A 24,043-nucleotide genomic window follows, 5' to 3' on the forward strand; every position below is an offset into this window, starting at 1 on the left:
GTCTCACATTTCCTGGCCTTCTTTCTGTTACCTTTCTGGCCAACATTCTGTCATTGATGACTTTTCTCTAGCTTCCCTGTTCCTGCAGGGTTTTCTTTTTTTCTTTTTCTTTCTTTCTTTCTTTTTTTTTTTTAATTTTTTTTTTTTTATGCTCGACACAGAATCTTGCTCTATCACCAGGCTGGAGTGCAGTGGCGTGATCTTGGCTCACTCCAACCTGCCTCCCCCGGGTTCAAGCCATTCTCCTGCCTCAGCCTCTGGAATAGCTGGTCTTAAAGGCACAGGCCACCATGCCCACCAGCTCTTCTTTTAACAGCCAGTGTAGTTCATAAAGCTACATACTACTAAAGTTGTGTAGCTTTAATGCTTTAATTTTGTGTGTGTGTGTAGCTTTAATGCTTAAGAGCATTTTAGCAGCACTATTATGTATCAGCTTCCTGTATCTACCTGCCTAGAGATAATCAACCTTCTCTTCTTGTACACTTCTGTCCATTTCTTGGGTGTGTGTTTTTCTCCTATTCTCCAAAATTTTGGGTGCCCAGAATAAGCCTGGTCCTATGACCCAACCCACTGGCTAGTATACCTGTTGTGCTTTTGCAGATCATGTTACCATTTTGTCAGGGCCCTGCTGCTCACATCCCTGACCTTGCACTAACATGACCTATCCCATATAACAAAGTCCACCTCAGCTGCCTGAATTCCAAAATCAAGGCTCTATCTCCTCTCCTTGGTTTGTCCTCTCAGATTAATGACTCATGCCTAGAAGCAGACAAAAGTTTGACTACTGTATTAGTTTTCTACTGCTGCTGTAACAAGTTACCACAGACTTGTTGGCTTAAAACAACTCAAATTTATTACCTTATAGTTCTGGAGGTCAGAAGTCTTAAAATGTGTCCCAGCAGGCTAAAATCAGGGTGTTGCCAACACCCGCATTCCTTCTGGAGGCTCCACAGAGAACCCGCCACAGAGAACTGCCCTATGTTTCCAGATTCTGGAGGCTGCCCACATTCCTTGGCTGGTGGCCTCCTTCCATATCTTCAATCAGTGATGGCTAGTGGAGTCTTCCTCATGCAGCACCACTCTAATTCTGCTGTCATCACAACTCCTTCTCTGATTCTGGCCCTCCAGCCTCCCTCTTTAACTTTATAATGGCCCTTGTGATTACATCAGGCCCATCCAGATAATCCAGGCTAATCGTCTCACCTCAAAATCCTTAATTTAATCACATCTGCAAAGTACCTTTGGCCATGAGAAGTAACACATTCACAGGTTCTGTGGATTAGGCCATGGACATTTTTTGAGGTTGTGGGGAAACATTCTGCCTACCAAAGTGTGCTCCAAATAATTTATTGAAAGAAGCCAGTTTCTCCATGGGGAAAGCAGTTATCACTTCAGGCCCTGAGTTTACCCTGAACTCCTTATACCTGGTCTCTTTCCCCAGTTCATTCCCCAGAGCTCTCAGCATGCTGTGTGATCAGATGTTAGCTAATGCTGACCCAAAATAAGAATGCAGTATATGGACTTCAAACTATACTACAAGGCTACAGTAATCAAAACAGCATGGTACTGGTACCAAAACAGAGACGTAGACCAATGGAACAGAACAGAGGCCTCAGAGGCAACACAACATATCTACAACCATCTGATCTTTGACAAACCTGACAAAAACAAGCAATGGGGAAAGGATTCCCTGTTTAATAAATGGTGTTGGGAAAACTGTATAGCCATGTGCAGAAAGCAGAAACTGGACCCCTTCCTGACACGTTACACTAAAATTAACTCCAGATGGATTAAAGACTTAAACATAAGACCTAACACCTTAAAAACCCTAGAAGAAAATCTAGGCAAAACCATTCAGGACATAGGCGTAGGCAAGGACTTCATGACCAAAACACCAAAAGAATTGGCAACAAAAGCCAAAATAGACAAATGGGACCTAATCAAACTCCACAGCTTCTGCACAGCAAAAGAAACAGTCAGTAGAGTGAATCGGCAACCAACAGAATGGGAAAAAATTTTTGCAGTCTACCCATCTGACAAGGGGCTGATATCCAGAATTTACAAAGAACTAAAACAGATTTACAAGAAAAAAACAAACAAGCCCATTCAAAAGTGGGCAAAGGATATGAACAGACACTTTACAAAAGAAGACATACATGAGGCCAACAAACATATGAAAAAATGCTCATCATCACTGTTCATTAGAGAAATGCAAATCAAAACCACACTGAGATACCATCTCACTCATACCAGTTAGAATGGCAATCATTAAAAAATCTGGAGACAACAGATGCTGGAGAGGATGTGGAGAAATAGGAACACTTTTACACTGTTAGTTGGAGTTTAAATTAGTTCAACCATTGTGGAAGACAGTGTGGTGATTCCTCAAGGAACTAGAAATAGAAATTCCATTTGACCCAGCAATCCCATTACTGGGTATATATCCAAAGGATTATAAATCGTTCTACTATAAGGTCACGTGCACACAAATATTCATTACAGCACAGTTTACAATAGCAAAGACCTGGAACCAACCCAAATGCCCATCGATGATAGACTGGACAGGGAAAATGTGGCACATATACACCATGGAATATTATGCAGCCATCAAAAACGGTGAGTTCATGTCTTTTGTAGGGACATGGATGAACCTGGAAACCATCATTCTCAGCAAACTGACACAAGAGCAGAAAATCAAACACCGCATGTTCTCACTCATAGGCAGGTGTTGAACAGTGAGAACACATGGACACAGGGAGGGGAGCACTACACATTGGGGTCTGTTGGGGGGAAATAGGGGAGAGGCAGTGGGGGGTGGAGAGTTGGGGAGAGACAGCATGGGGAGAAATGCCAGATATAGGTGAAGGGGAGGAAGGCAGCAAATCACACTGCCACGTGTGTACCTATGCAACAATCTTGCATGTTCTTCACATGTACCACAAAATCTAAAATGCAATAAAAAATAAATAAATAAGAAAATATGAAATATCCAATAACAAAAAAGAAAAAAAAAAGAAAGAATGTGGAACAAAAAAGCATGAATTGGATGTTCTGAGCCAAGAGGTTAAAAAATAGTGAGGAAATAGCGTGAGGGGAAAACTTGACTAAGGTTAACTCTTGAGAAGTTAAAATTGTTAGGATCTTAAGTAAAGGATTCATACAGTTTGCTACAGTCTAGTAGTTTCCAGAGAGATGGACTGTTTACCTTCTGTATGTATTGTTGTATATTACGTACCCTCTATTAGCCAGAGACTATGGGATGACCAGATAGAAAGAAGAAAGTCTGACAACAAATCCCTCCACCTAAATCCTGAGGTTTTAGGTAGGCAATGGTGGGATGGGATGTGAGCAAAACCATACTAAAACATGGCTTATCTCCTAGTATATCAGTTTTATTGGAGAATAATAGGAAGGAAATTTAGTAATTTAATTGGTAATTTAAATATTTTAAATTATCTCAATCAGATACACAATAGAATGTAATATAAACATTGCATAATTTTTTTTTAAGATTTGAAGTTCTTTCTAAGCTAAAGTAGAACAGAAGCCTTAAAAAAGTTTTACTGGTTTAGGAAGAATCAACATCGTGAAAATGGCCATACTGCCCAAAGTAATTTACAGATTCAATGCTATTCCCATCAAGCTACCAATGACCTTCTTCACAGAACTGGAAAAAAACACCTTAAACTTCATATGGAAACAAAAGAGAGCCCGCATAGCCAAGTCAATTCTAAGCAAAAAGAACAAAGCGGGAGGCATCACACTACCGGACTTCAAACTATACTACAAGGCTACAGTAATCAAAACAGCATGGTACTGGTACCAAAACAGAGATATAGACCAATGGAACAGAACAGAGGCCTCACAGGAAATACAACATACCCACAACCATCTGATCTTCGACAAACCTGACAAAAACAAGCAATGGGGAAAGGACTCCCTGTTTAATAAATGGTGTTGGGAAAACTGGCTAGCCATGTGCAGAAAGCAGAAACAGGACCCCTTCCTGACACCTTACACCAAAATTAACTCCAGATGGATTAAAGACTTAAACATCAGACCTAATACCATAAAAACCTTAGAAGAAAATCTAGGCAAAACCATTCAGGACATAGGTGTAGGCAAGGACTTCATGACCAAAACGCCAAAAGCAATGGCAACAAAAGCCAAAATAGACAAATGGGACCTAATCAAACTCCACAGCTTCTGCACAGCAAAAGAAACAGTCAGTAGAGTGAATCGGCAACCAACAGAATGGGAAAAAATTTTTGCAGTCTACCCATCTGACAAGGGGCTGATATCCAGAATTTACAAAGAACTAAAGCAGATCTACAAGAAAAAAACAAACAAGCCCATTCAAAAATGGGCAAAGGATATGAACAGATACTTTACAAAAGAAGACATACAGGAGGCCAACAAACATATGAAAAAATGCTCATCATCACTGGTCATCAGAGAAATGCAAATCAAAACCACATTGAGATACCATCTCACACCAGTTAGAATGGCGATCATTAAAAAATCGGGAAACAACAGATGCTGGAGAGGATGTGGAGAAATAGGAACACTTTTACACTGTTGGTGGGAATGTAAATTAATTCAACCATTGTGGAAGACAGTGTGGCGATTCCTCAAGGACCTAAAAATAGAAATCCCATTTGACCCAGCAATCCCATTACTGGGTATATATCCAAAGGATTATAAATCATTCTACTACAAGGACACGTGCACACGAATGTTCATTGCAGCACTGTTTACAATAGCAAAGACCTGGAACCAACCCAAATGCCCAACGATGATAGACTGGATAGGGAAAATGTGGTACATATACACCATGGAATATTATGCAGCCATCAAAAACGATGAGTTCACGTCCTTTATAGGGACATGGATGAACCTGGAAACCATCATTCTCAGCAAACTGACACAAGAGCAGAAAATCAAACACCGTATATTCTCGCTCATAGGCGGGTGTTGAACAATGAGAACACATGGACACAGGGAGGGGAGCACTACACACTGGGGTCCGTTGGGGGGAAATGGGGGAGGGGCGGGGGGTGGGGAGGTGGGAAGAGATAGCATGGGGAGAAATGACAGATACAGGTGAGGGGACGGAAGGCAGCAAAGCACACTGCCATGTGTGTACCTATGCAACAATCTTGCATGTTCATCACATGTACCCCAAAACCTAAAATGCAATAAAAAAAAAAAAGAGGAAAAAAAAAAAAATACACACACAAAAAAACCCAAACAGCCAGGCATAGTAGAGTGTGAAAAAAAAAAAAAAAAAAAAAAAAAAAAAAAAAAAGTTTTACTGGTTCTTTAAGGCTATACTCTCATAGGGGATCTGTTTATCTCCACTGATGGTAGAACAAGTTCAGAGGATTCCCGTAAAAGGTCAAGAAGGGCAGCTGGAGGCCAGGCGCAGTGGCTCATGCCTGTAATCCCTGCACTTTGGGAGGCCAAGGTGGGCAGATCACTTGAGCTCAGGAGTTCCAGACCAGCCTGGGCAACGTGAGGGATAGGGCCCTCTAAATTAAATATTAAGCTTTTAACTACTATGTTCTCTGCTTTGTTTTCCTGTAGTTATTGATCATGGGTGTTCCTCCAACCATGTTTTCTACTTCAAGTTGAAACACAAGTTTTTAATTTAAAACGTGCATCTCTTACTTAGCTATCTTCTAGTTCAAATCAATGAAAGCAATTTTAGCAAGCAATCTAATTCAATCCATAAGCAAATCCTGATGCTTCCACTTACAGACCCCATTTTGTAGAATGTGTTTCCTTGATGTTTTGCCTCTGAACATCATATTTCACTTAAAATTATTATATAGGCATCACTACTTTAAGTCAAGTTCCCTGGCTTGGGGACCTGACATAGGAAACTAACCCAATTTTCAAAGTCTAAAGATCAGAAATTTTTAGAAGGGCAAGATGGGCAAGGAAAAGTCTGAAACTATTCATCTAATGGAATAATTGATTTAAATCAATAATGGAAAAAGGCAGCCAAGAAAAGTATGATTAGCTCTGTGTAACTATATTATTCCTCCATAGGGCCATGATCCAAAAATCGAGAGAAAACAAAGCATACTCAGCATGGTGCACTTGTACCACATGCAAGCCCTAGAATTCTGTAATTGATATAAGGAATTGACTAGGAATATGACCTTTACAGACCTCACTGGGACTACAGTGTAACAGAAAATTTTGATAAGTAAACATGCATTTAAATATTTTGTTACTGTTGTGAAATTTCTTATCTCTTAACCAAAATTTGAATATCTGGGTACACTAAATATACATGAATTTAACTTCTTGAAGGAGAATGAGGATTTATACTTGCAACTGATTTTATTTAAAAATAGCCAAAATTCACATAACGTCTTCCTATCACATATAAGAAACTATAGGCCAGGTGCAGAGGCTCAAACCTATAATCTCAGCACTTTGGGAGGCCAAGGTGGGCAGATCACGAGGTCAGGAATTTGAGACCAGCCTAACCAACATGGTGAAACTCTGTCTCTATTAAAAATACAAAAATTAGCCGGGCATGGTGGTGCGCGCCTGTAATCCCAGCTACTCAGGGGCCTGAGGCAGGAGAATCTCTTTATCCCAGGAGTTTGATGCTGCGGTGAGCGGAGATCGCGCCACTGCACTCCAGCCTGGGTGACAGGTTAACAGAGTAAGATCCTTCTCAAAAACAAAAAAAAAAAAAAAAGAAAAAAAAAGAAAGAAAAGAAAAAAGGCACTATAGCCAATGTATAGATAGAAAGTTACACACACTCCACACACACATAAACACACACACACACACACACACACACACACACACACACACACCGCTTTAAAACAAGGATAGCCGAGCCATAGATAGAGTTAGAATATAATTTGAAGAGTGGTGGTTAAGGCTATAGACTGAAAGTACATCCAAGCCTGTCACCAAGAACTGAAATTCAACATTTAGCCTCGCTTCCCTTTGGTTTAACTAATGCAAGCACACGGAGGGAATATTTTATCAATTATTGTGAAATATTAAAACATTCCTAACACATTTTAATTTTTAAAGTAATTCATGCTTATAACATATCAAATAATACAGAGATGTATACAGAAAAAGTTAACAGTTTATCCTTTCCTTCTCCAACCTCATTTCTCAAACATTCATTGAGTGCCTCTTAATGGGCTAAGCATGTTCAAGACTGTGTGAACACAGCAATGAAAAAACAAAGTCAGGCCGGTACAGGTGGCTCACACCTGCAATCCCAGCACTTTGGGAGGCCGAAGTGGGTGGATTACCTAAAGTGGGGAGCTCAAGACAGCCTAGCCAACATGGTGAAACCCAGCTTCTACTTAAAAAAAAAAAAAAGTTGCCAGACGTGGTGACACACGTCTGCAATCCCAGCAACTCTGGAGGCTGAGGCATGAGAACCACTTGGACCTGAGAGGCAGAGGTTGCAGTGAGCCAAGATCATGTCACTGCACTCCAGCCTGGGCAACAGAGCAAAACTCCATCCTAAAAAAAAATAAAAAATAAAAAATAAAAAAGGTGGGGGTGGAGCGGCCTTGGTGGCTCATGCCTATAATCCCAACACATTGGGAGGCCAAGGCTGGTGGATCACAAGGTCAGGAGATCGAGACCATGTTGGCTAACGCAGTGAAACCTCATCTCTACTAAAAATACAAAAATTAGCCAGGCATGGTGGTGGGCGCCCGAAGTCCCTGCTACTCCCAAGGCTAAGGCAGGAGAATCGCTTGAACCAGGGAAGCAGAGGTTGCAGTGAGCCCAGATCGCGCCTTTGCACTCCAGCCTGTGTGACAGAGTGAGATTCTGTCCTTAAAAAAAAAAAGAAAAAGAAAAAAAGTTTCTGTCCTCATAGATTTATAGTCTAATACAAGAGCCAAACAAACAAATGATAAATACATGATGCCAGGTAGCAAGAAGAGCTCTGAAGAAATATCAAGATAAGTAAAGAATTTTGGGAAAGCCTCTCTTAAGACGTGACATTTGAGCAAAGGCCTGAAAGAAGTGAAAGTGAGAGCCAAGTGAATATCCAGGGAAAATGTATTACAAGCTGAAGGAACAAAACGTACAGCTCTGTGAGGTGAAGTGTGGCTCACATGTTTGAGGCCAGTATGTGTGAAGCAGAGCAACGACTTTTTACCCCTTAATAGAAACTCTTTGTATTTACTCTGTGTAATTATGCTACTAACTATGCAGAGTTAAATTCGTTTCATTAATTTTTAATTTTTAGGAATTTTTAAAAATTGTACTTTTCGTATGGTTTGCATGGTTCCAAATTTAAATCTACAAAGCAAAGTACATGCAAAGAAGTCCAGCTTCTATTCTTATTCCCTCTGACCCATTCCTTCTCCCACAGGTGTCTATAACCCTTCCGTTTTTTAAATATAAGAAATAAATTTGTAATTCTCTTCACTTCTTAGAAAAAATCATCTCTCGCCGGGCGCGGTGGCTCAAGCCTGTAATCCCAGCACTTTGGGAGGCCGAGGCGGGTGGATCACGAGGTCAAGAGATCAAGACCATCCTGGTCAACATGGTGAAAACCCGTCTCTACTAAAAATACAAAAATTAGCTGGGCATGGTGGCGCACGTCTGTAGTCCCAGCTACTCAGGAGGTTGAGGCAGGAGAATTGCCTGAACCCAGGAGGCGGAGGTTGCAGTGAGCCGAGATCGCACCATTGCACTCCAGCCTGGGTAACAAGAGCGAAACTCCGTCTCAAAAAAAGAAAAAATCATCTCTCTCCACTTCTGAGATAAGTGATAGCATACTATAAAAATATGGAATATTTGATGAATTTGTGTGTCATCCTTGCATAGGAGTCATGCTAATCTTCTCATTATCATTAAAATGTTGTTATATGTGCTGCTGAAATAAGCACTTAGAGATCAAGATTTTACATGGGTAAAAATTCAGGAGCTACACATGGTCTAGACAGAGATGGTTTTAGTAGGTGCTATCATAAAAGCCTTATGTAGTCAGGAGCCACCATAAGGATGCCAGATGTCTGAAGAGAGAGTAAGTGGCCTGGGAATGAACCGAAAGTATTGAAAAAAGAAGTGAAACGATGACCACAAACAGACATTGCCTACCTCACAACTCAGCCTAGGGCCTGGTTCTTCCTCAACCTATGTCCAATTCCTGCCAATATTTATTAGATCATGCAATGGATCCATAAAGGGCTTTAATGTTTTGGGTTTTTTAATGAATTCTTTAGGCACATGGGAGTATAAACACAGAATCCTTCATAGGCACAGAAATGTCCAAGTATTTTAAACTTATACCACAAAATTTAAAATATCCCTTGGGTTCTCTGAATTTTGCAGTATATGAAAGAAATACTAGAGGTCATCCTAATTTGTCTCAAGAGACACACATCTTAGCTAAAAGAGAATAATAATAATGGTGCTGGAAAAAAACTGGATATCCATATGCAGAAGACCGAAATTGAGTCTTACCTCTCACAAATCAAAATGGATTAAAGACTTAAGTCTAAGATGTCAAACTGTGAAAGTACTACAAGAAAATATTGGGAAAATTCTCTAGGACATTGGTCTGGGCAAAAATTTCTTAAGTAATACCCCATAAGCACAGGCAACAAAAGCAAAAATGGACAAATGGAATCACATCAAGTTAAAAAGCTTCTGCACAGCAAAGAAAACAAAGTGAAGCAACAATCCACAGGATGGGAGAAAATATTTGCAAACTACCCATCTGACAAGAGATTAATAACCAGAATATATAAGAAAGTCAAGCAACTTTGTAGGAAAAAATATGTAATAATCTGATTTTAAAATGTGCCAAAGATTTGAATACACATTTCTCAAAAGAAGATATACAAAAGACAAGCAGGTTTATATATGAAACCTGTTTGAAAACTGTATGAAAAGATGCTAAACATCATTCGTCATCAGAGAAATGCAAATCAAAACTACAATGAGAGAGAGAGATCCAAGATGGCTGATCACTAGCAGCTTGGGATTGTAGCTCCCAGTGAAAGCGCAACGAACGAGAGGACGCCACACCTTCACATGAATTCTTGTTGCTCACGTACCAGGAGATTCCCAGCGGAGGAGCCCCACGGGTCGCCAGCACGACTCTTGTGACCGGCGAGGCAGTTTTGCTGGCGCCTCGGAGCGTCGGTTCTTGGTGCAGAGTCAGGGAAGCACCATCAATCTTAACGCCGCTGATTGAGTCGGCGCAGTGGGTTGCTCAGATTTCAGCGCTGAGAATCAATAAGTTGGACGTCCACTCGGAAACCCAAATACAAAGACGGTAAATACAAAGACCACAGATGGATAAATCTACAAGGAAGGGAAGAAAACAGCCAAAAAAGGCTGAGAATGCCCAAGATCAGAATGCCTCTCCCTCAGCAGGGGATCACAGTTCCTCATCAGCAACAGAACAAGGCTTGATGGAGAACGAGTGTGTTCCAATTACAGAAGCAGGCTTCAAAATGTGGATAATAAGAAACTTCTGTGAATTAAAAGAACTTGTTCTAACACAATCTAAAGAAACTAAGAACTTTGAAAAAAGGTTTGATGAAATGTCAACAAGAATACAAAATTTAGAGAGGAAAATAAGTGAATTGATGGAGCTGAAAAACACAATACGAGAACTACGTGAAGTATGCACAAGTTTTAAGAGCCGAATTGATCAAGCAGAAGAAAGGATATCAGAGGTCGAAGACCAACTCAATGAAATAAAACCAGAAGACAAGATTAGAGAAAAAAGGATAAAAAGGAACAAGCAAAGTCTCCAAGAAATATGGGACTATGTGAAAAGACCTAATCTACGCTTGATACGTGTACCTGAATGTGACGAAGAGAATGAATCCAAGCTGGAAAATACGCTTCAGGATATTATTCAGGAAAATTTTCCCAACTTAGTAAGGCAGGATAATATTCAACTCCAGGTAATACAGCGAACACCACAGAGATATTCCTCAAGAAGAGCAACTCCAAGACACATAATCGTCAGATTCACCAGGGTTGAAATGAAGGAGAAAATACTAAGGGCAGCCAGAGAGAAAGGTCAGGTTACCCACAAAGGGAAGCCTATCAGACTTACAGCAGATCTCTCAGCAGAAACCGTACAAGCCAGAAGAGAGTGGGGACCAATATTCAACATCCTTAAAGAAAAGAACTTTCAACCCAGAATTTCACATCCAGCCAAACTAAGCTTCATAAGTGAAGGAAAAATAAAGTTTTTTGTGAACAAGCAAGCACTCAGAGAATTCATCACCACCAGGCCTGCTTTACAAGAGCTTCTGAAAGAACCACTACACATAGAAAGGAACAAACAGTATCAGCCTTTCTAAAAAATACCAAAAAGTAAAGAACATCAATATAATGAAGAATTTACATCAACTAATGGGCAAAATAGCCAGCTAATATTAAATGGCAGTATTAAACTCACATATATCATTATTAATTCTAAATTTAAATTGACTAAATTCCCCAATTCAAAGACAGACAGGCAATTTGGACAAAAAACTAAAACCCATGGGTATGCTGCATCCAGACCCATCTCACATTCAAGGATTCACAAAGACTCAAAACAAGGGATGGAGAAAGATTTACCAACCAAACAGAGAGCAAAAATAAATAAATAAAAAGCAGAAGTTACAATTTTTGCCTCTGATAAAATAGTATTTAAAGCAACAAAGATCAAAAGAAGCAAAGAAGGACATTATATAATGATAAAAGAAACAACGCAACAACAAGAAGAACTAAAGATCCTAAATATATACGCACTCAATACAGGAATACCCAGACATACAAGACTTATAAAGAGACTTAGACTCCCACATAATAATAGTGGGAGACTTCAACATTAGTATTAGACAGATCAATGTGACAGAAAATTAACAACGATATCCAGGACTTGAACTCAGATCTGGAACAAGTAAATGTAATCAACATTTATAGAACTCTCCACTTTACACAAAATATACACTCTTATCAGTACCACATCATATCAACTTAGAAGTTTAAACGAGGCCGGGTGCGGTGGCTCAAGCCTGTAATCCCAGCACTTTGGGAGGCCAAGGTGGGTGGATCACGAGGTCAAGAGATCGAGACCATCCTGGTCAACATGGTGAAACCCCGTCTCTAATAAACATGCAAAAAATTAGCTGGGCATGGTGGCGCATGCCTGTAATCCCAGCTACTCAGGAGGCTGAGGCAGGAGAATTGCCTGAACCCAGGAGGCGGAGGTTGCGGTGAGCCGAGATCGTGCCATTGCACTCCAGCCTGGGTGACAAGAGCGAAACTCCGTCTCAAAAAAAAAAAAAAAAAAAAGAAATTTAAACAAAATGTTGGTTGGCTCCTTGTTTGTTATTCTCTTCCCTCATTTTCTTTCATGTCTACATTATTAAGGACAATTATAGGCATACCCATATTTAGACTGCATTCTAGCCCGGGCAACAAAGCAATACCCCCATTCTCTCTCTCTCTTTCTCTTTCTCTTTCTTCCTCCTCTTTATTCTTTTTCTTATTATTCCTTTTTTCTTTAAAAAAAAAAAAACTACAATGAGATATCATCTCACCACAGTTAAAATGGCTTTTATCCAAAAAACAGGCAATAAAAAATACTGGCAAGAATATGGAGAAAAGAAAACCCTCGTACACTGTTGGTGGGAATGTAAATTATGTAGAAGAACCACTATGGAGAAGAGTTTGGAGGTTCCTCAGAAAACTAAAAATAGAACCACCATATGATCCAGCAAACTGCTGGGTATATACCCACACAAAAGGAAATCAGTATGTCAAAGAGATATATACACTCCCATGTTTACTGCAGCACTGTTCACACAACAGCCAAAATTTGGAAGCAGCCTCTAAGTGTCTATCAGCAGATGAATGGATGAAGAAAATGTGGTACTTATACACAATGAAGTATTATTCAGCTCTAACAAAAAATGAAATTCTGACATTTGCAACAACATGCATGGAACTGGAGGTCATTATGTCAAATGAAATAAGCCAGGCACAAAAGGATAAACAGCGCATGTTCTCACTTTCTTGTGGAATAAAAAAATCAAAACACTGAACTCATGGAGATAGAGAATGAAAGGATGGTTACCAGAGGACAGGAAGGGTAGTGGGGGGTGTGGGTAGGAAAGAAGGGGGAATGGTTAATGGGTACAAAAAAATAAACAGAATGAATAAGACCTAGTATTTAATAGCACAACAGAGTGACTATAGTTAATAATAATTTAATTGTACATTTTAAAATAGCTAAACAGGTATAATAGGATTGTTTGCAACACAAAGGATAAATGCTTGAGGGGATGGGTAGCCAATTTCCCATGACGTGATTATTACGCATTGCATGCCTATTCTAAAATATCTCATGTACTCATAAATATATACACTTACTATGTTCCCGCATAAATTAAAAATTAAAAATAAAATTATTGCCAATTACTTCATTTATATAATTTATTATTGAGCAAACATTTATTGAGTGACTACTATGTTTAACACTCTGTTAGGTGCCATGAAAGACATAGCATGCATTAGACATAATCCCTGCCCTTGAGAATATCTGTGCTAGTTATTAACTTATGACTTCTCAGCTACAAATCCATCCTTTTTTGCCTTGCTTTGTTATTCTGGAGCTGTACCCTGAAAGCATTTCTGCTTTGGCAGTGGTAAAGTTATAGGTTCTGCCAATAGAGAGTGATGAAGAGACACTGAGAAGCCAGAGCAGGAGGAAAGGATGTGACATTCTTCTTCTGGTAGACTTTTTTGTGTGGAGCCAGTGGATTGGTTTGCAGGAGAGGCCTAGGAGTATTCACCTCAGCAGTCCTCACAATTCAGTTATGGCCCACTCCTCCAGCAAGTTGCTTCAGCACAGGTGGACTGCACATTCCTGTGGCAGCCACAAATGCTGCTCTAAATTTCTCATCTTCTTTCTTGTTGTACACTCTTCTTCAGCCAAGGTTAGTAGCTGTGTCTACAGGACTACTGCTGGACCCCTTAGAGTCCACTGTATACCTTTTAGGCATATTTCACTGGTTAATAATTTTTTATGTTAAATTTTCCCTGTTCAAATTACAGGTATGTTTTTTATCTCCTGGTTGGTCCCTAGCAGACATCCCATCAAATAAGGAGGAAAAGACAGAAGTAAATTAATGTAAATTTGGGGGAAGAAAGCACACTTCAGCTGTAATTACAGCCCAAAGGCCAAAGATCTTCAGAGATGTAAGTCCATACAATTATTTATTAGTTAGGATTGTGTTTAGCTGCATATAACAGAAACTGGCCTCAGTGACTTAACCAAATAGAGATTTTTTTTTTATGTGACATTAACTCCATAAACAGGCAGTTAAGGGCTGCTTACTCCAAAAAGAGGAAAAAAAAGTGAAAAATTCAGGCTCCTAATTTCCAGATTCTCCACCCTTAACGTGTGACTTCCGTTCTTGTGGTCGCAATATTGCTGCGCCCCTGTCCAGACATTAGATCTGTATTCCAGGCAGGAAAAAAAGGGGGGTTATGGAAAAGAAAGAATGATCCATTTTAATCTATCCCTTTTCTGCACATTCTTAGGGGCATCACCAAGTAACTTCAACTCACATGTCATTGACCATTCCTAATCATAAGGGAATGTGAGAAGTTCAGCATTTTTCTTTTAAACTGGTAACAGATCTTTGTAAGTAAGAAAAAAGGAGAGAATAAATGTTAGATAGATAACTAGCTGTATCTGCCACAAACTGAAAAATTAGGAAATTACTTACATTTGAGATAGGCAAAAGTTAGCAAAGGGATTTGATTTCATTTCCATATACCTGTTAATTCTCTTTTCATGTAAGTAGTCTTTTTACATTAATTATACACTATGACACACAATTGTTTTTCTTCAATTACTAGCATATCTTAGTAGAAAAGGAGGACAGAATAAAATTTATTTTATTAGGATATTGGTTCATGTAACTGAAGAGGACATGGAGAGATACATTTACTTTTAGTTTCTTACTAAATTATATGTGGCCCATTTACTAAATATTCTAGTCCAATATGCTAGATGTCATTAAAATAGTTAAATAATTTGTAAAATAGTCAAAAATGAAGTTTAAAGACAAAATTTTCTATACTATAAAGTGATTAGCAGTGTAGGTAGTTAGTAGATCTGGAAGTTTTAGGATCTATTTAAGAGATACCTAGAAATCTTTTCTATCCAAATAATTCCATCTTTCAAGTCCTAGCTCAAGTTTCTCTTCAGTAAGGTACTTTCTGACCAGGTCAATCTCTTTTCTAAAGCTGTTTCCCTTAGTGCATCATACAACTTTGTCCTGGAACATGTACTACTTTGTATTTTTCTCTAATTTTTTATATATGTTCATCCAATACCCCAATTACATTGCAAACTCTTACCTTTTCCCTATGTCCTCACAGTGTTGAAAGAAATGGCATAGTGTTTATCTGAGCTAACTATAATTGAATGTCCTATAAAATTAGTGCAAGGTCAGAGGTTTTTTCTTTCAAAGAGAAGTTGATAACAAATTAAAGCCAATAATAAGAAGTAAAAACTTTTATTAAAAAAATGAAATATAATAACAGAGCCCAGATGATTTTAAACTTATATTTCTGATTTTCATTTCAACAATTTTTTAAATTTACACCAGCATGAGAAGGCTGGTGAAACTTTTGCAGGCATTAATTTTTTTTTTTTTTAAAGACAGAGTTTCATTTCCATCACCTAGGCTGGAGTGCAGTGGTGTAATCTTGTCTCACTATAACCTCCACCTCCTGGGCTCAAGGGATCTTCCCACCCCAGCCTCCCAGGTAGCTGGGACTACAGGTGTATGCAATCAGGCCCAGCTAATTTTTGTATTTTTTGTAGAGATGGGGTTTCACTATGTTTCCCAGGCTAGTCTCAAACTCCTAAACTCAAGCAATCCACCCACTTTGACCTCCCAAATTGCTGGGAGTACAGGCCTGAGCCAGGGCGCCTGGCCTAAAATGTCCAAAAGTAGATAATGTTATCTTTCCATGTTGTCAGTTAGAGTTACCTTACTAAAGTTAATGATAACAATCCTACTACACCTCAATACTTCAAGAAAAGGGAGTTAGTAACCAAGACCTGGGCTTCCTTCTATCTGGTTAGGTATGAGCTACACTTGGAATTTTAAACTGAAATTCCCCATTTTAAGATGCTGTTACTGGATGGACATGGAGGCTCACTCCTACAATCCCAACTTTTTGGGTGGTTGAGATGGATCACTTAAGCCTAGGCATCAGAGACCTACTTAGGCAACATAGCTCTATAGGGAGACCCTAGCTCTATAAAATGTTTTATTAGCAGGTGTGGTGGTACATGCCTGTAGTCCCAGCTACTCAGAAGGCTGAGGTGGGAGGATCACTTGAAGCCAGAAAGTCAAAGCTGCAGTGAGCTATGGTCACACCACTGCACTCTAGCCTGGATGACAGAGCAAGACTTTGTCTCAAAAAAAAAAAAAAAATGCTGCTACCTCCATGTGAATCTCAAAGAAGTAGTGAATATTTGGCAGACAGTGTTTCCTGTTTTAGTTATCTATTACTAAATATATATTAGCACTTCATAATAAACTATCCTAAAACGTAGCTTCAAATAAAAACCCTTGGTATTTTTTTTAAGCACCAGAGTATATGAGGCATTTTATTTGTAAATATGTATTACATTTCTAAAAAAGAACCCCAGGATTTTCCCTCCCGTGTGATTTCTGCTTGCTTCTTCTCCATGATGCCAGCTGAGGTTGTCAGTACAATAAAACCAAACTGGCAGGATAGAAGCAGATTATTCTGCCATTTTTCTAGATGTTTCAGTTGTACATCAAATATGGGGTTGATTTCTCCACACTTCTTTAGCCTGCCTGTGAGGTTCACAACAATTTTTCCCAGCTGTGTGATCATCAATGACTTCAAATTCGCCAACATAACCATACTTCACCATCACAGTGAGCTCACTGGGGATGACTCACTTCTGTTCCTCATGGTGTTGGGAAGGCTTGACAAGAGATAGAGGTCCAAGAAGGCCTCACTCATATGTGCTGGATGCTTCAGTTCTCTTTCTCTGGCCTTTTTCCTGTCCAGGTGGTTTCTAGACAGGGGCACATTTGGGAGTGATCTGTCATACTTCCCTTTATTATCCAAGTCCTATCTTCAACATGCCATCATCACTCAGGCTATCATCATCACCCAGTCTTAGATATTGCCAAATTATGATGCCTCGTAACTTACTATGACTGTCCCCACTTTTAATGAAAAAGCACAGAAAGGAATAGATAATTCTCAGGGAGGTCCCTGTTCATCTTTATGGCCTCACTTTAGTCTTCTCAGAAGGTACCTTTTTACTTCAAACTCCCTCAGTGCAAATATCCACCCTCAATCAACATGGGTTGGTGTTACTCCAATTCACTCCCCTCTTTCTAAAATGCAAGTCTTAGGATGCAAAACTAAGCAAAGTCTGAGTTAATCTATCTAGAATACCACCATGGAGTCAGTCAGGGTCAGGCCCCTCAACAGAACAGACTAGCCTGAATTTTTGAACTTATGTCTCTCCCTGCCATAAGCAACTAGTCCATACGCAGCTTGGAAGCAGCCACTGCAGATCTGGGCTTCTTTCTTGCTTCCTCCTCAATGGTTACTGCTACTGATTTAGTGCTGAAGAGATAGAAACATCATTTAAACCATCTCTTTACACAAATCCACTTAGAATAATTTTTTCCCCTAGAGAATCTACTATTGAAGTACAGGGCCTTATTGTTTATTCTACTGTAGACCACAGGACACCATGTTCTTCAGGTTAGAATTGAGTACTTGAAAAACTGTATGAATAGCTTCTTGAACGGTACATGTGAATTATCTCTACTTTCCAGCTAAAGATTGAGCCTAAAATGATTAGCATTTTGTAATTCTGAACGATTTGCATTTGCAGGTGGATTAGTGACAAAGTCTTATTCGTTTTTAAGTGTTAGTTCTGAGGGTTCCCCCCGCCAGGATTGCTGCTAGATAATATTGCGCCTTTGTACTAATGAGTAAAAAGCTGATCCTCTAGGTTGATGATGTCTCATACCAGGGCTCCGGGCAGAGTGGGGTGGATATCAGTCCCCAGCCAGCTTCTTAGCAGGGCATTCTAGACGTTTAACCTTTTCTATTTTTAAAATTCTTTCTTTGAGACGGAGTTTCGCTCTTGTTGCCCAGCGGCTGGAGTGCAATGGCGCAATCTCTGCCCACGGCAACCTCCGCCTCCCGGGTTCAAGCGATTCTCCTGCCTCAGCCTCGGGAGTAGTGGGATTACAAGCATGCGCCCCCATGCCTCGCTAATTTTGTATTTTTAGTAGAGACAGGGTTTCTCTGTGTTTGTCAGGCTGGTCTTGAACTCCTGACTTCAGGTGATCCGACCGCCTCGGCCTCCCAAAATGCTGGGATTACTGGCGTGAGCCACTGCATCTGACTAGATGTTTGATCTTTTTTTATGTTGACATGTTGATATCACTTCCGGTAGCCATTTGTTTTAACTACTGAATTAAATTTACATAATTGAAGGATCTAAAAAGACCAGAAGTTCAGTAAGAGCCATTTTTCTGAGATATTTCTGCATTCTTCTGAAAAAAATAATCTGTCCAAAATTAACAACAACAAGGTGTTAAATTTGAGGTTTTGAAAATACTCAGACTTTTTTTAGTCTCAAGTCCTACATAAAATACATTAAAATCCCTTAATTCTTCCAATCCCAGAGCTGGAATAGTTGAGCACCCTCACTTTACCCAGAGGCAATTTTGTGCCCCGGTGACAAAGCTCTTAGATCTACTCATTTGCTAAGGCTCCACCAGTACTTCTAGATCAGGCTCTCTTTCACCTCAAGGATTTGCCATACTTCTGGAACCATTTTCCAGGTTCCTTGAAATAAGTATCTTCACTTTGCTGGGGACCTTAGCTTCTTGTTAAGTAGTGAATGACGCGTCTTTCTTCCCCCCAGCCACAGTCCTATGTCACAGAGGAAGAGAATGACCAGCAAAGATGCCACTCTACTACAGAGAAGTAGCAACTGATAAAAGGCCAAATCTTACAAGGTACCAATGTGAAGAAAAAGGCCGACAATAGGAACACTTTTACACTGTTGGTGGGAGTGTAAATTAGTTCAACCACTGTGGAAGACAGTGTGGTGATTCCTCAAGGAACTAGAAATAGAAATTCCATTTGACTCAGCAGTCCCATTACTGGGTATATATCCAAAGGATTATAAATCGTTCTACTATAAGGACACGTGCACACAAATGTTCATTGCAGCACTGTTTACAATAGCAAAGACCTGGAACCAACCCAAATGCCCATCGATGATAGACTGGACAGGGAAAATGTGGCACATATACACCATGGAATATTATGCAGCCATCAAAAACGATGAGTTCGTGTCCTTTGTAGGGACATGGATGAATCTGGAAACCATCATTCTCAGCAAACTGACATGGACACAGGGAGGGGAGCACTACACCCTGGGGTCTGTTGGGGGGAAACAGGGGAGGGACAGCGGTGGGTGGGGAGTTGGAGAGAGATAGCATGGGCAGAAATGTCAGATATAGGTGAAGGGGAGGAAGGCAGCAAATCACACTGCCACGTGTGTACCTATGCAACAATCTTGCATGTTTCTTCACATGTACCCCAAAACCTAAAATGCAATAAATAAAATAAAATAAAATTACAAAATAAAGTATATAAAAAGCAAAAAAAAAAAAAAAAAAAAAAAAGAAAAAGAAAAAGGCCCACTATCCTGCTGCCAACTTAGATCAAAAGTTAATCTGTTTAGTCTTTCTGCCAGGCTAGTCTACAGTTTTTCATTTTGTCTCTCTCTTACCACTCCCTGCCTGCCCCATCACCAGGTGGTTGTCGTTGTCCTTCCCGGCTAGTTGGCAATAAAGTTGTTACAAAGTGACCTTGAGTGTCTTCCTTGCTGTACTCGAAACCCCGCCTTCTTCATCCGGGTGCTGCGTCGCGAATAAGAGCCGGACCGCGCCTGCGCGCTAAGCCCCATTTCTTCGACCTCTGCCGCACTGAGAGCCGCCGCCACCTCTCGGGAAGGTAAGTGGAGGACACAGTGAGCTCGGCCTGGCCAGGACGGAGCAGCGCCCAATAGGGACCCATTCATTGTGCCAGCGCCTCACTGGGCACGGGGCCCAAGCTGACGGCGTGCACAGGAGCCCGCGGGACCTCGGTGGGAAGGACAGGCCCCTGGAGGGCACTTGACCTTAAGCCTTTTTGCCTCCGCAGAGAGGAAGCAGGAGAGGAGCCTACGTAGCGTGTCATCCAAGACCTCCAGCCGCGTGGTCCCGAAGAGTGTAAGATGTTCGCCTGCGCCAAGCTCGCCTGCGCACCCGCTCTGGTGCGTAGCCCAGGCAGGGCCGGGGGACTGAGGTCTGGCTGGGCCTCTTGGCCTGGAGCGTCCACATTGTTGAATGGGGCAATCTTCGGGCGGCGCACACCGCCCGCTCGGGAACGACTCTCTCCTCACCCATTAACCCATTGCCTTTTTCTTCCTTTCCTCCTAATCTTACGGCATCTCAGCCCTCTCCTCGCCACAAGGGCGATGGAGAGCAGCCGAGGCCTGTCAGGCCTCTCTGGGTGTAGGTCAAACCCTCCTCTCCCTAGGCCCGGAGCGACTCTTTCCTCCCTCTCCTCATCCTCTCTGTTGGATCGGGGTGGACGCGAAGGTTGGGGTACTGCAGAGGATGTAGGGGGCCGCTGAGGCCTAGTTCACCGCAGCAGCGCTTTCCAGTGCCTGTCTGTAGGTCAAACTCGTTCCTGCAGAGGGAGGGACTTTGCCTTTCCGTGTGAGGGTGGAGGAAGATGGTGGGGTAACGAGCCCAGTCTTTCTTGCTGCCTCTTGAGTATGACTTTCATAACAGTTTTGCAGCCTTTAAGTGAAGTCTAAATCTGGAGGATTTGTCTTCGAGAATAAGATCTTGGTTCTGAAGGGATTTTTCTGTGACCTTAGTTTAGTGGACACTCAAGGGCAGAGAAGTTGGACCGGAATATGTCCTTATGGTCAGATATTTCAGAGATTATTCTTAAACTGATGTAGAATTGCTTAAGTTCCTTTAAAAATGTTTGTGATTAATGGTCATATAGAAGTATCTTGGAAATGGTCAGGGCTCATAATAACTGCTGGGCTGTTTTGAATGATAAACATTTGTAGTCACACTCCTAATGTACTTGTTGGGGCCACTTAAACTTGCCAAAGAATGTGTGGTATTTATTTCTTTTTTCTGACTTGAATTATGGGACTACAATAATGGAAATATCAAAAGCAGTTCTTAATCTCTTTGTAACTGTTATTAGAAATTTTATTCAGGGTAGCAAGCTTTACAATTTCATTAGCATGAAACTTCATTAAAATTTCTTCATGTATTAAAAATGACCAAACAGCCAAGAGTCAATACAGAAGTCTCTGATTCATTTTTACTGCTTGATTTTTTTAGAATTCATAGTACCTGAAGAGTTGCTGAAGTCTTACCTGTATTCTTTCTTAATACTGGAATCTTTTTATTTTATTTTTTCCATTAATAGATCCGAGCTGGATCCAGAGTTGCATACAGACCAATTTCTGCATCAGTGTTATCTCGACCAGAGACTAGGAATGGAGAGGTAATAGCAGCAATAATTGAAATTAGGTAACACTACCAAGTAAGGGTTTTCTTTTCCACCCTTTTATCCAAAAAACTAGATGAGCCAAATAGAGAAATTTCTCTATCCAAAACTTGGCCAAGAAGTACTGTAGTATTTATGTCTATTGATTTAAGTTGCCTATATTTAAAATTATAATAGCTACAGTTATTGAAAAATCTACTTTCTTGGGCTGGATGCAGTGGCTCATACCTATGTTCCTAGCACTATGGGAGGCCAAGATGGGAGGGTTGCTTGAGCTCAGGAGTTCAGGATTAGCCTGGGTAGCATAGTAAGATCCTGTTGCTACAAAAAATTTAAAAATTAGCCTGGCCTGGCAAAATAGAGAAGTAGTTATTTTGACAGTATGGTACTTAATTAAAATAGCTATCTATGATTACTGATACGACTTTTACCTTTATTTTTTGTTTTCTAGAGCTCTACGGTATTTAATGGGGCCCAGAATGGTGTATCTCAGCTAATCCAAAGGGAGTTTCAGACCAGTGCAATCAGCAGAGACATTGATACTGCTGCCAAATTTATTGGTGCGGGTGCTGCAACAGTAGGAGTGGCTGGTTCTGGTGCTGGTATTGGAACAGTCTTTGGCAGCCTTATCATTGGTTATGCCAGGTAATCATGTCTGTCCCTAAATAAGTTCTTTTAAGAGCATGCTTGAAGTCGTTGAAAACTTAGAAAGCTACTGAAATAATAGCTGGTTTGCATTAAGTGCTTACTCTGTGTCTTGCATTATATTTAAAGGGCTTTGTATGCATTATCTCACTTTATTGTCATAACACCATTTGCGGTGTTACTAGAGTAACACCTGTGAAAGACTAGAGACACAGAGGTTACATTACTTGCTCAGGTCATAGCTAGTAAATGTCAGAAAATGAATTTTAACTAAGTCTGACTTCAGAGTCTGCATTCCTAATTGTTAAGCTATATTGGAAATATAATAATGAGAGCACATTCCTTTAAAGGATCAATTTATTTAACACCTAAACTGTCAGGTCTTAAAAGGTATAGAACATTCTTTCAGAGGAATAAGAATGTCAGAAGCCGTCAAAGTGTGTGACAGCACCTTTATGCTGTATTACCAGGATTGAGGAGAACAGAGTGTGAGAGAGACCTAGGCAAATAATCTTTCAGCAGACTTTTCAGTTTACAAAAATCCCCACACTAGTAATCTGATTCTTTAACATTTACCAAACATGTTGAAGCTAATATTTCAAAGTAACAGTCGTATGTGGTCTCTTTTAGAAACCCTTCGCTGAAGCAGCAGCTGTTCTCATATGCTATCCTGGGATTTGCCTTGTCTGAAGCTATGGGTCTATTTTGTTTGATGGTTGCTTTCTTGATTTTGTTTGCCATGTAACAAATTACTGCTTGACATGTTGGCATTCATATTAATTACGGATGTAATTCTGTGTATCTTACTGTGACTCCAAAAACTGTAGTATTGGTGTCATGGAAATGTATATTGTTTCCAAAGTCATTTCATTAAAGATGAAAACTTTAATTTCTTCTGTGATTTGTACTTACACTAAGTTTAGATAAGAAGAACGTGCATTCAGGCAGATGCTGTCCAATTCAAAGGAAGCTACAGCAGTTGTTCCACTGATAAAAAATATCCCAATGTAATTTTTATGGAAATTCTTTTATATAGTGTTCTGCACATTGTAATTCATGGGACTTTTGTTTATTCATATAAAGGATAAATATCTGGGTGTTTTAAGCTTCTATAAAATATTAAAGGTAGTTAATACTCAAGATGGTCTTGTGTTTTTAAGACTAACCTCAGAATACATCAAATCAGAATCACCTTCCAGCAAATCAGAATTACCTTCCAAATGATTGGTTCTAAAAATAAATCGTGTCAGCTTTTTAGGAAGTGAAGCCTTAAGCTGGGGGATAATATGATTTTTGTTTTTCAGTAAGTTTCACATTAAGCAATTGTGTGCCTATAATGAATCTTCCATGTCTTTTCAGAACAGGGTCAGTCCACCTAGCAGCTAGCTTTTTACTTGAACAAGACTATTAAAAACCAGATACCAAAAAGTAAACTGAATTGGGTAGATTTTTAAAGCCAAAAGTTGCTATAAGCCAGCGTTTATCACTGTTGCTAATGTGTATAAGTGGGAGTCTTTGGGATGATAGCTGGTTCAACAGTATTTTGCTTCGAATACTTTATGTTGCTTCTTGATCAAACTTTTACCATTCAAAGGAAGAAGGTGGTGCTACTATAGACAGTTTTTCCCCTAGCAAATTATATTGTACCATATTATCTATCATCCAAGTTTCAGGGTTTTTTGAAAGTTAAGATGACCATTAGGAAAGCTACATTTTACTTCTTTTAGTACCCTTTGCCTATTTGGTTTC

General features: G+C 40.0%; 1 protein-coding gene, 1 long non-coding RNA gene and 1 other non-coding gene across 4 annotated transcripts in view; 1 reads left to right on the plus strand and 2 right to left on the minus strand.

Moving 5' to 3' along the window:
• LOC141584584 (uncharacterized) overlaps positions 1-19,999 on the minus strand; it is a 208,291-nt gene extending 188,292 nt beyond the window's left edge. The window contains exon 1 of the long non-coding RNA XR_012517712.1: positions 19,860-19,999. This is a non-coding gene — a long non-coding RNA (uncharacterized LOC141584584). The remainder of the gene's footprint in view (positions 1-19,859) is intronic.
• On the minus strand, positions 8,792-8,898 carry LOC120364408 (U6 spliceosomal RNA). Its single transcript, XR_005579670.1, has one exon. It is a non-coding gene; the product is annotated as a U6 spliceosomal RNA (small nuclear RNA).
• On the plus strand, positions 19,977-23,183 carry ATP5MC3 (ATP synthase membrane subunit c locus 3). 2 transcript variants are annotated; one of them, XM_003921844.3, is made up of 5 exons: positions 19,977-20,083; positions 20,273-20,384; positions 21,569-21,646; positions 22,101-22,294; positions 22,925-23,183. In XM_003921844.3, exons 2-5 carry the CDS (start codon positions 20,346-20,348, stop codon positions 23,037-23,039), a joined length of 426 nt encoding a protein of 141 aa, XP_003921893.1. In that variant the 5' UTR covers positions 19,977-20,083; positions 20,273-20,345; the 3' UTR covers positions 23,040-23,183. The 2 variants fall into 2 exon arrangements, with proteins under 2 accessions (XP_003921893.1, XP_003921894.1); XM_003921845.4 differs by having other exon boundaries at positions 20,032-20,083; positions 20,256-20,384.
• Positions 23,184-24,043: the final 860 nt, after the last annotated feature.

The sequence above is a fragment of the Saimiri boliviensis genome, chromosome 5 (assembly GCF_048565385.1).
Source record: "Saimiri boliviensis isolate mSaiBol1 chromosome 5, mSaiBol1.pri, whole genome shotgun sequence".
Classification (NCBI taxonomy): Eukaryota; Metazoa; Chordata; class Mammalia; order Primates; family Cebidae; genus Saimiri; species Saimiri boliviensis.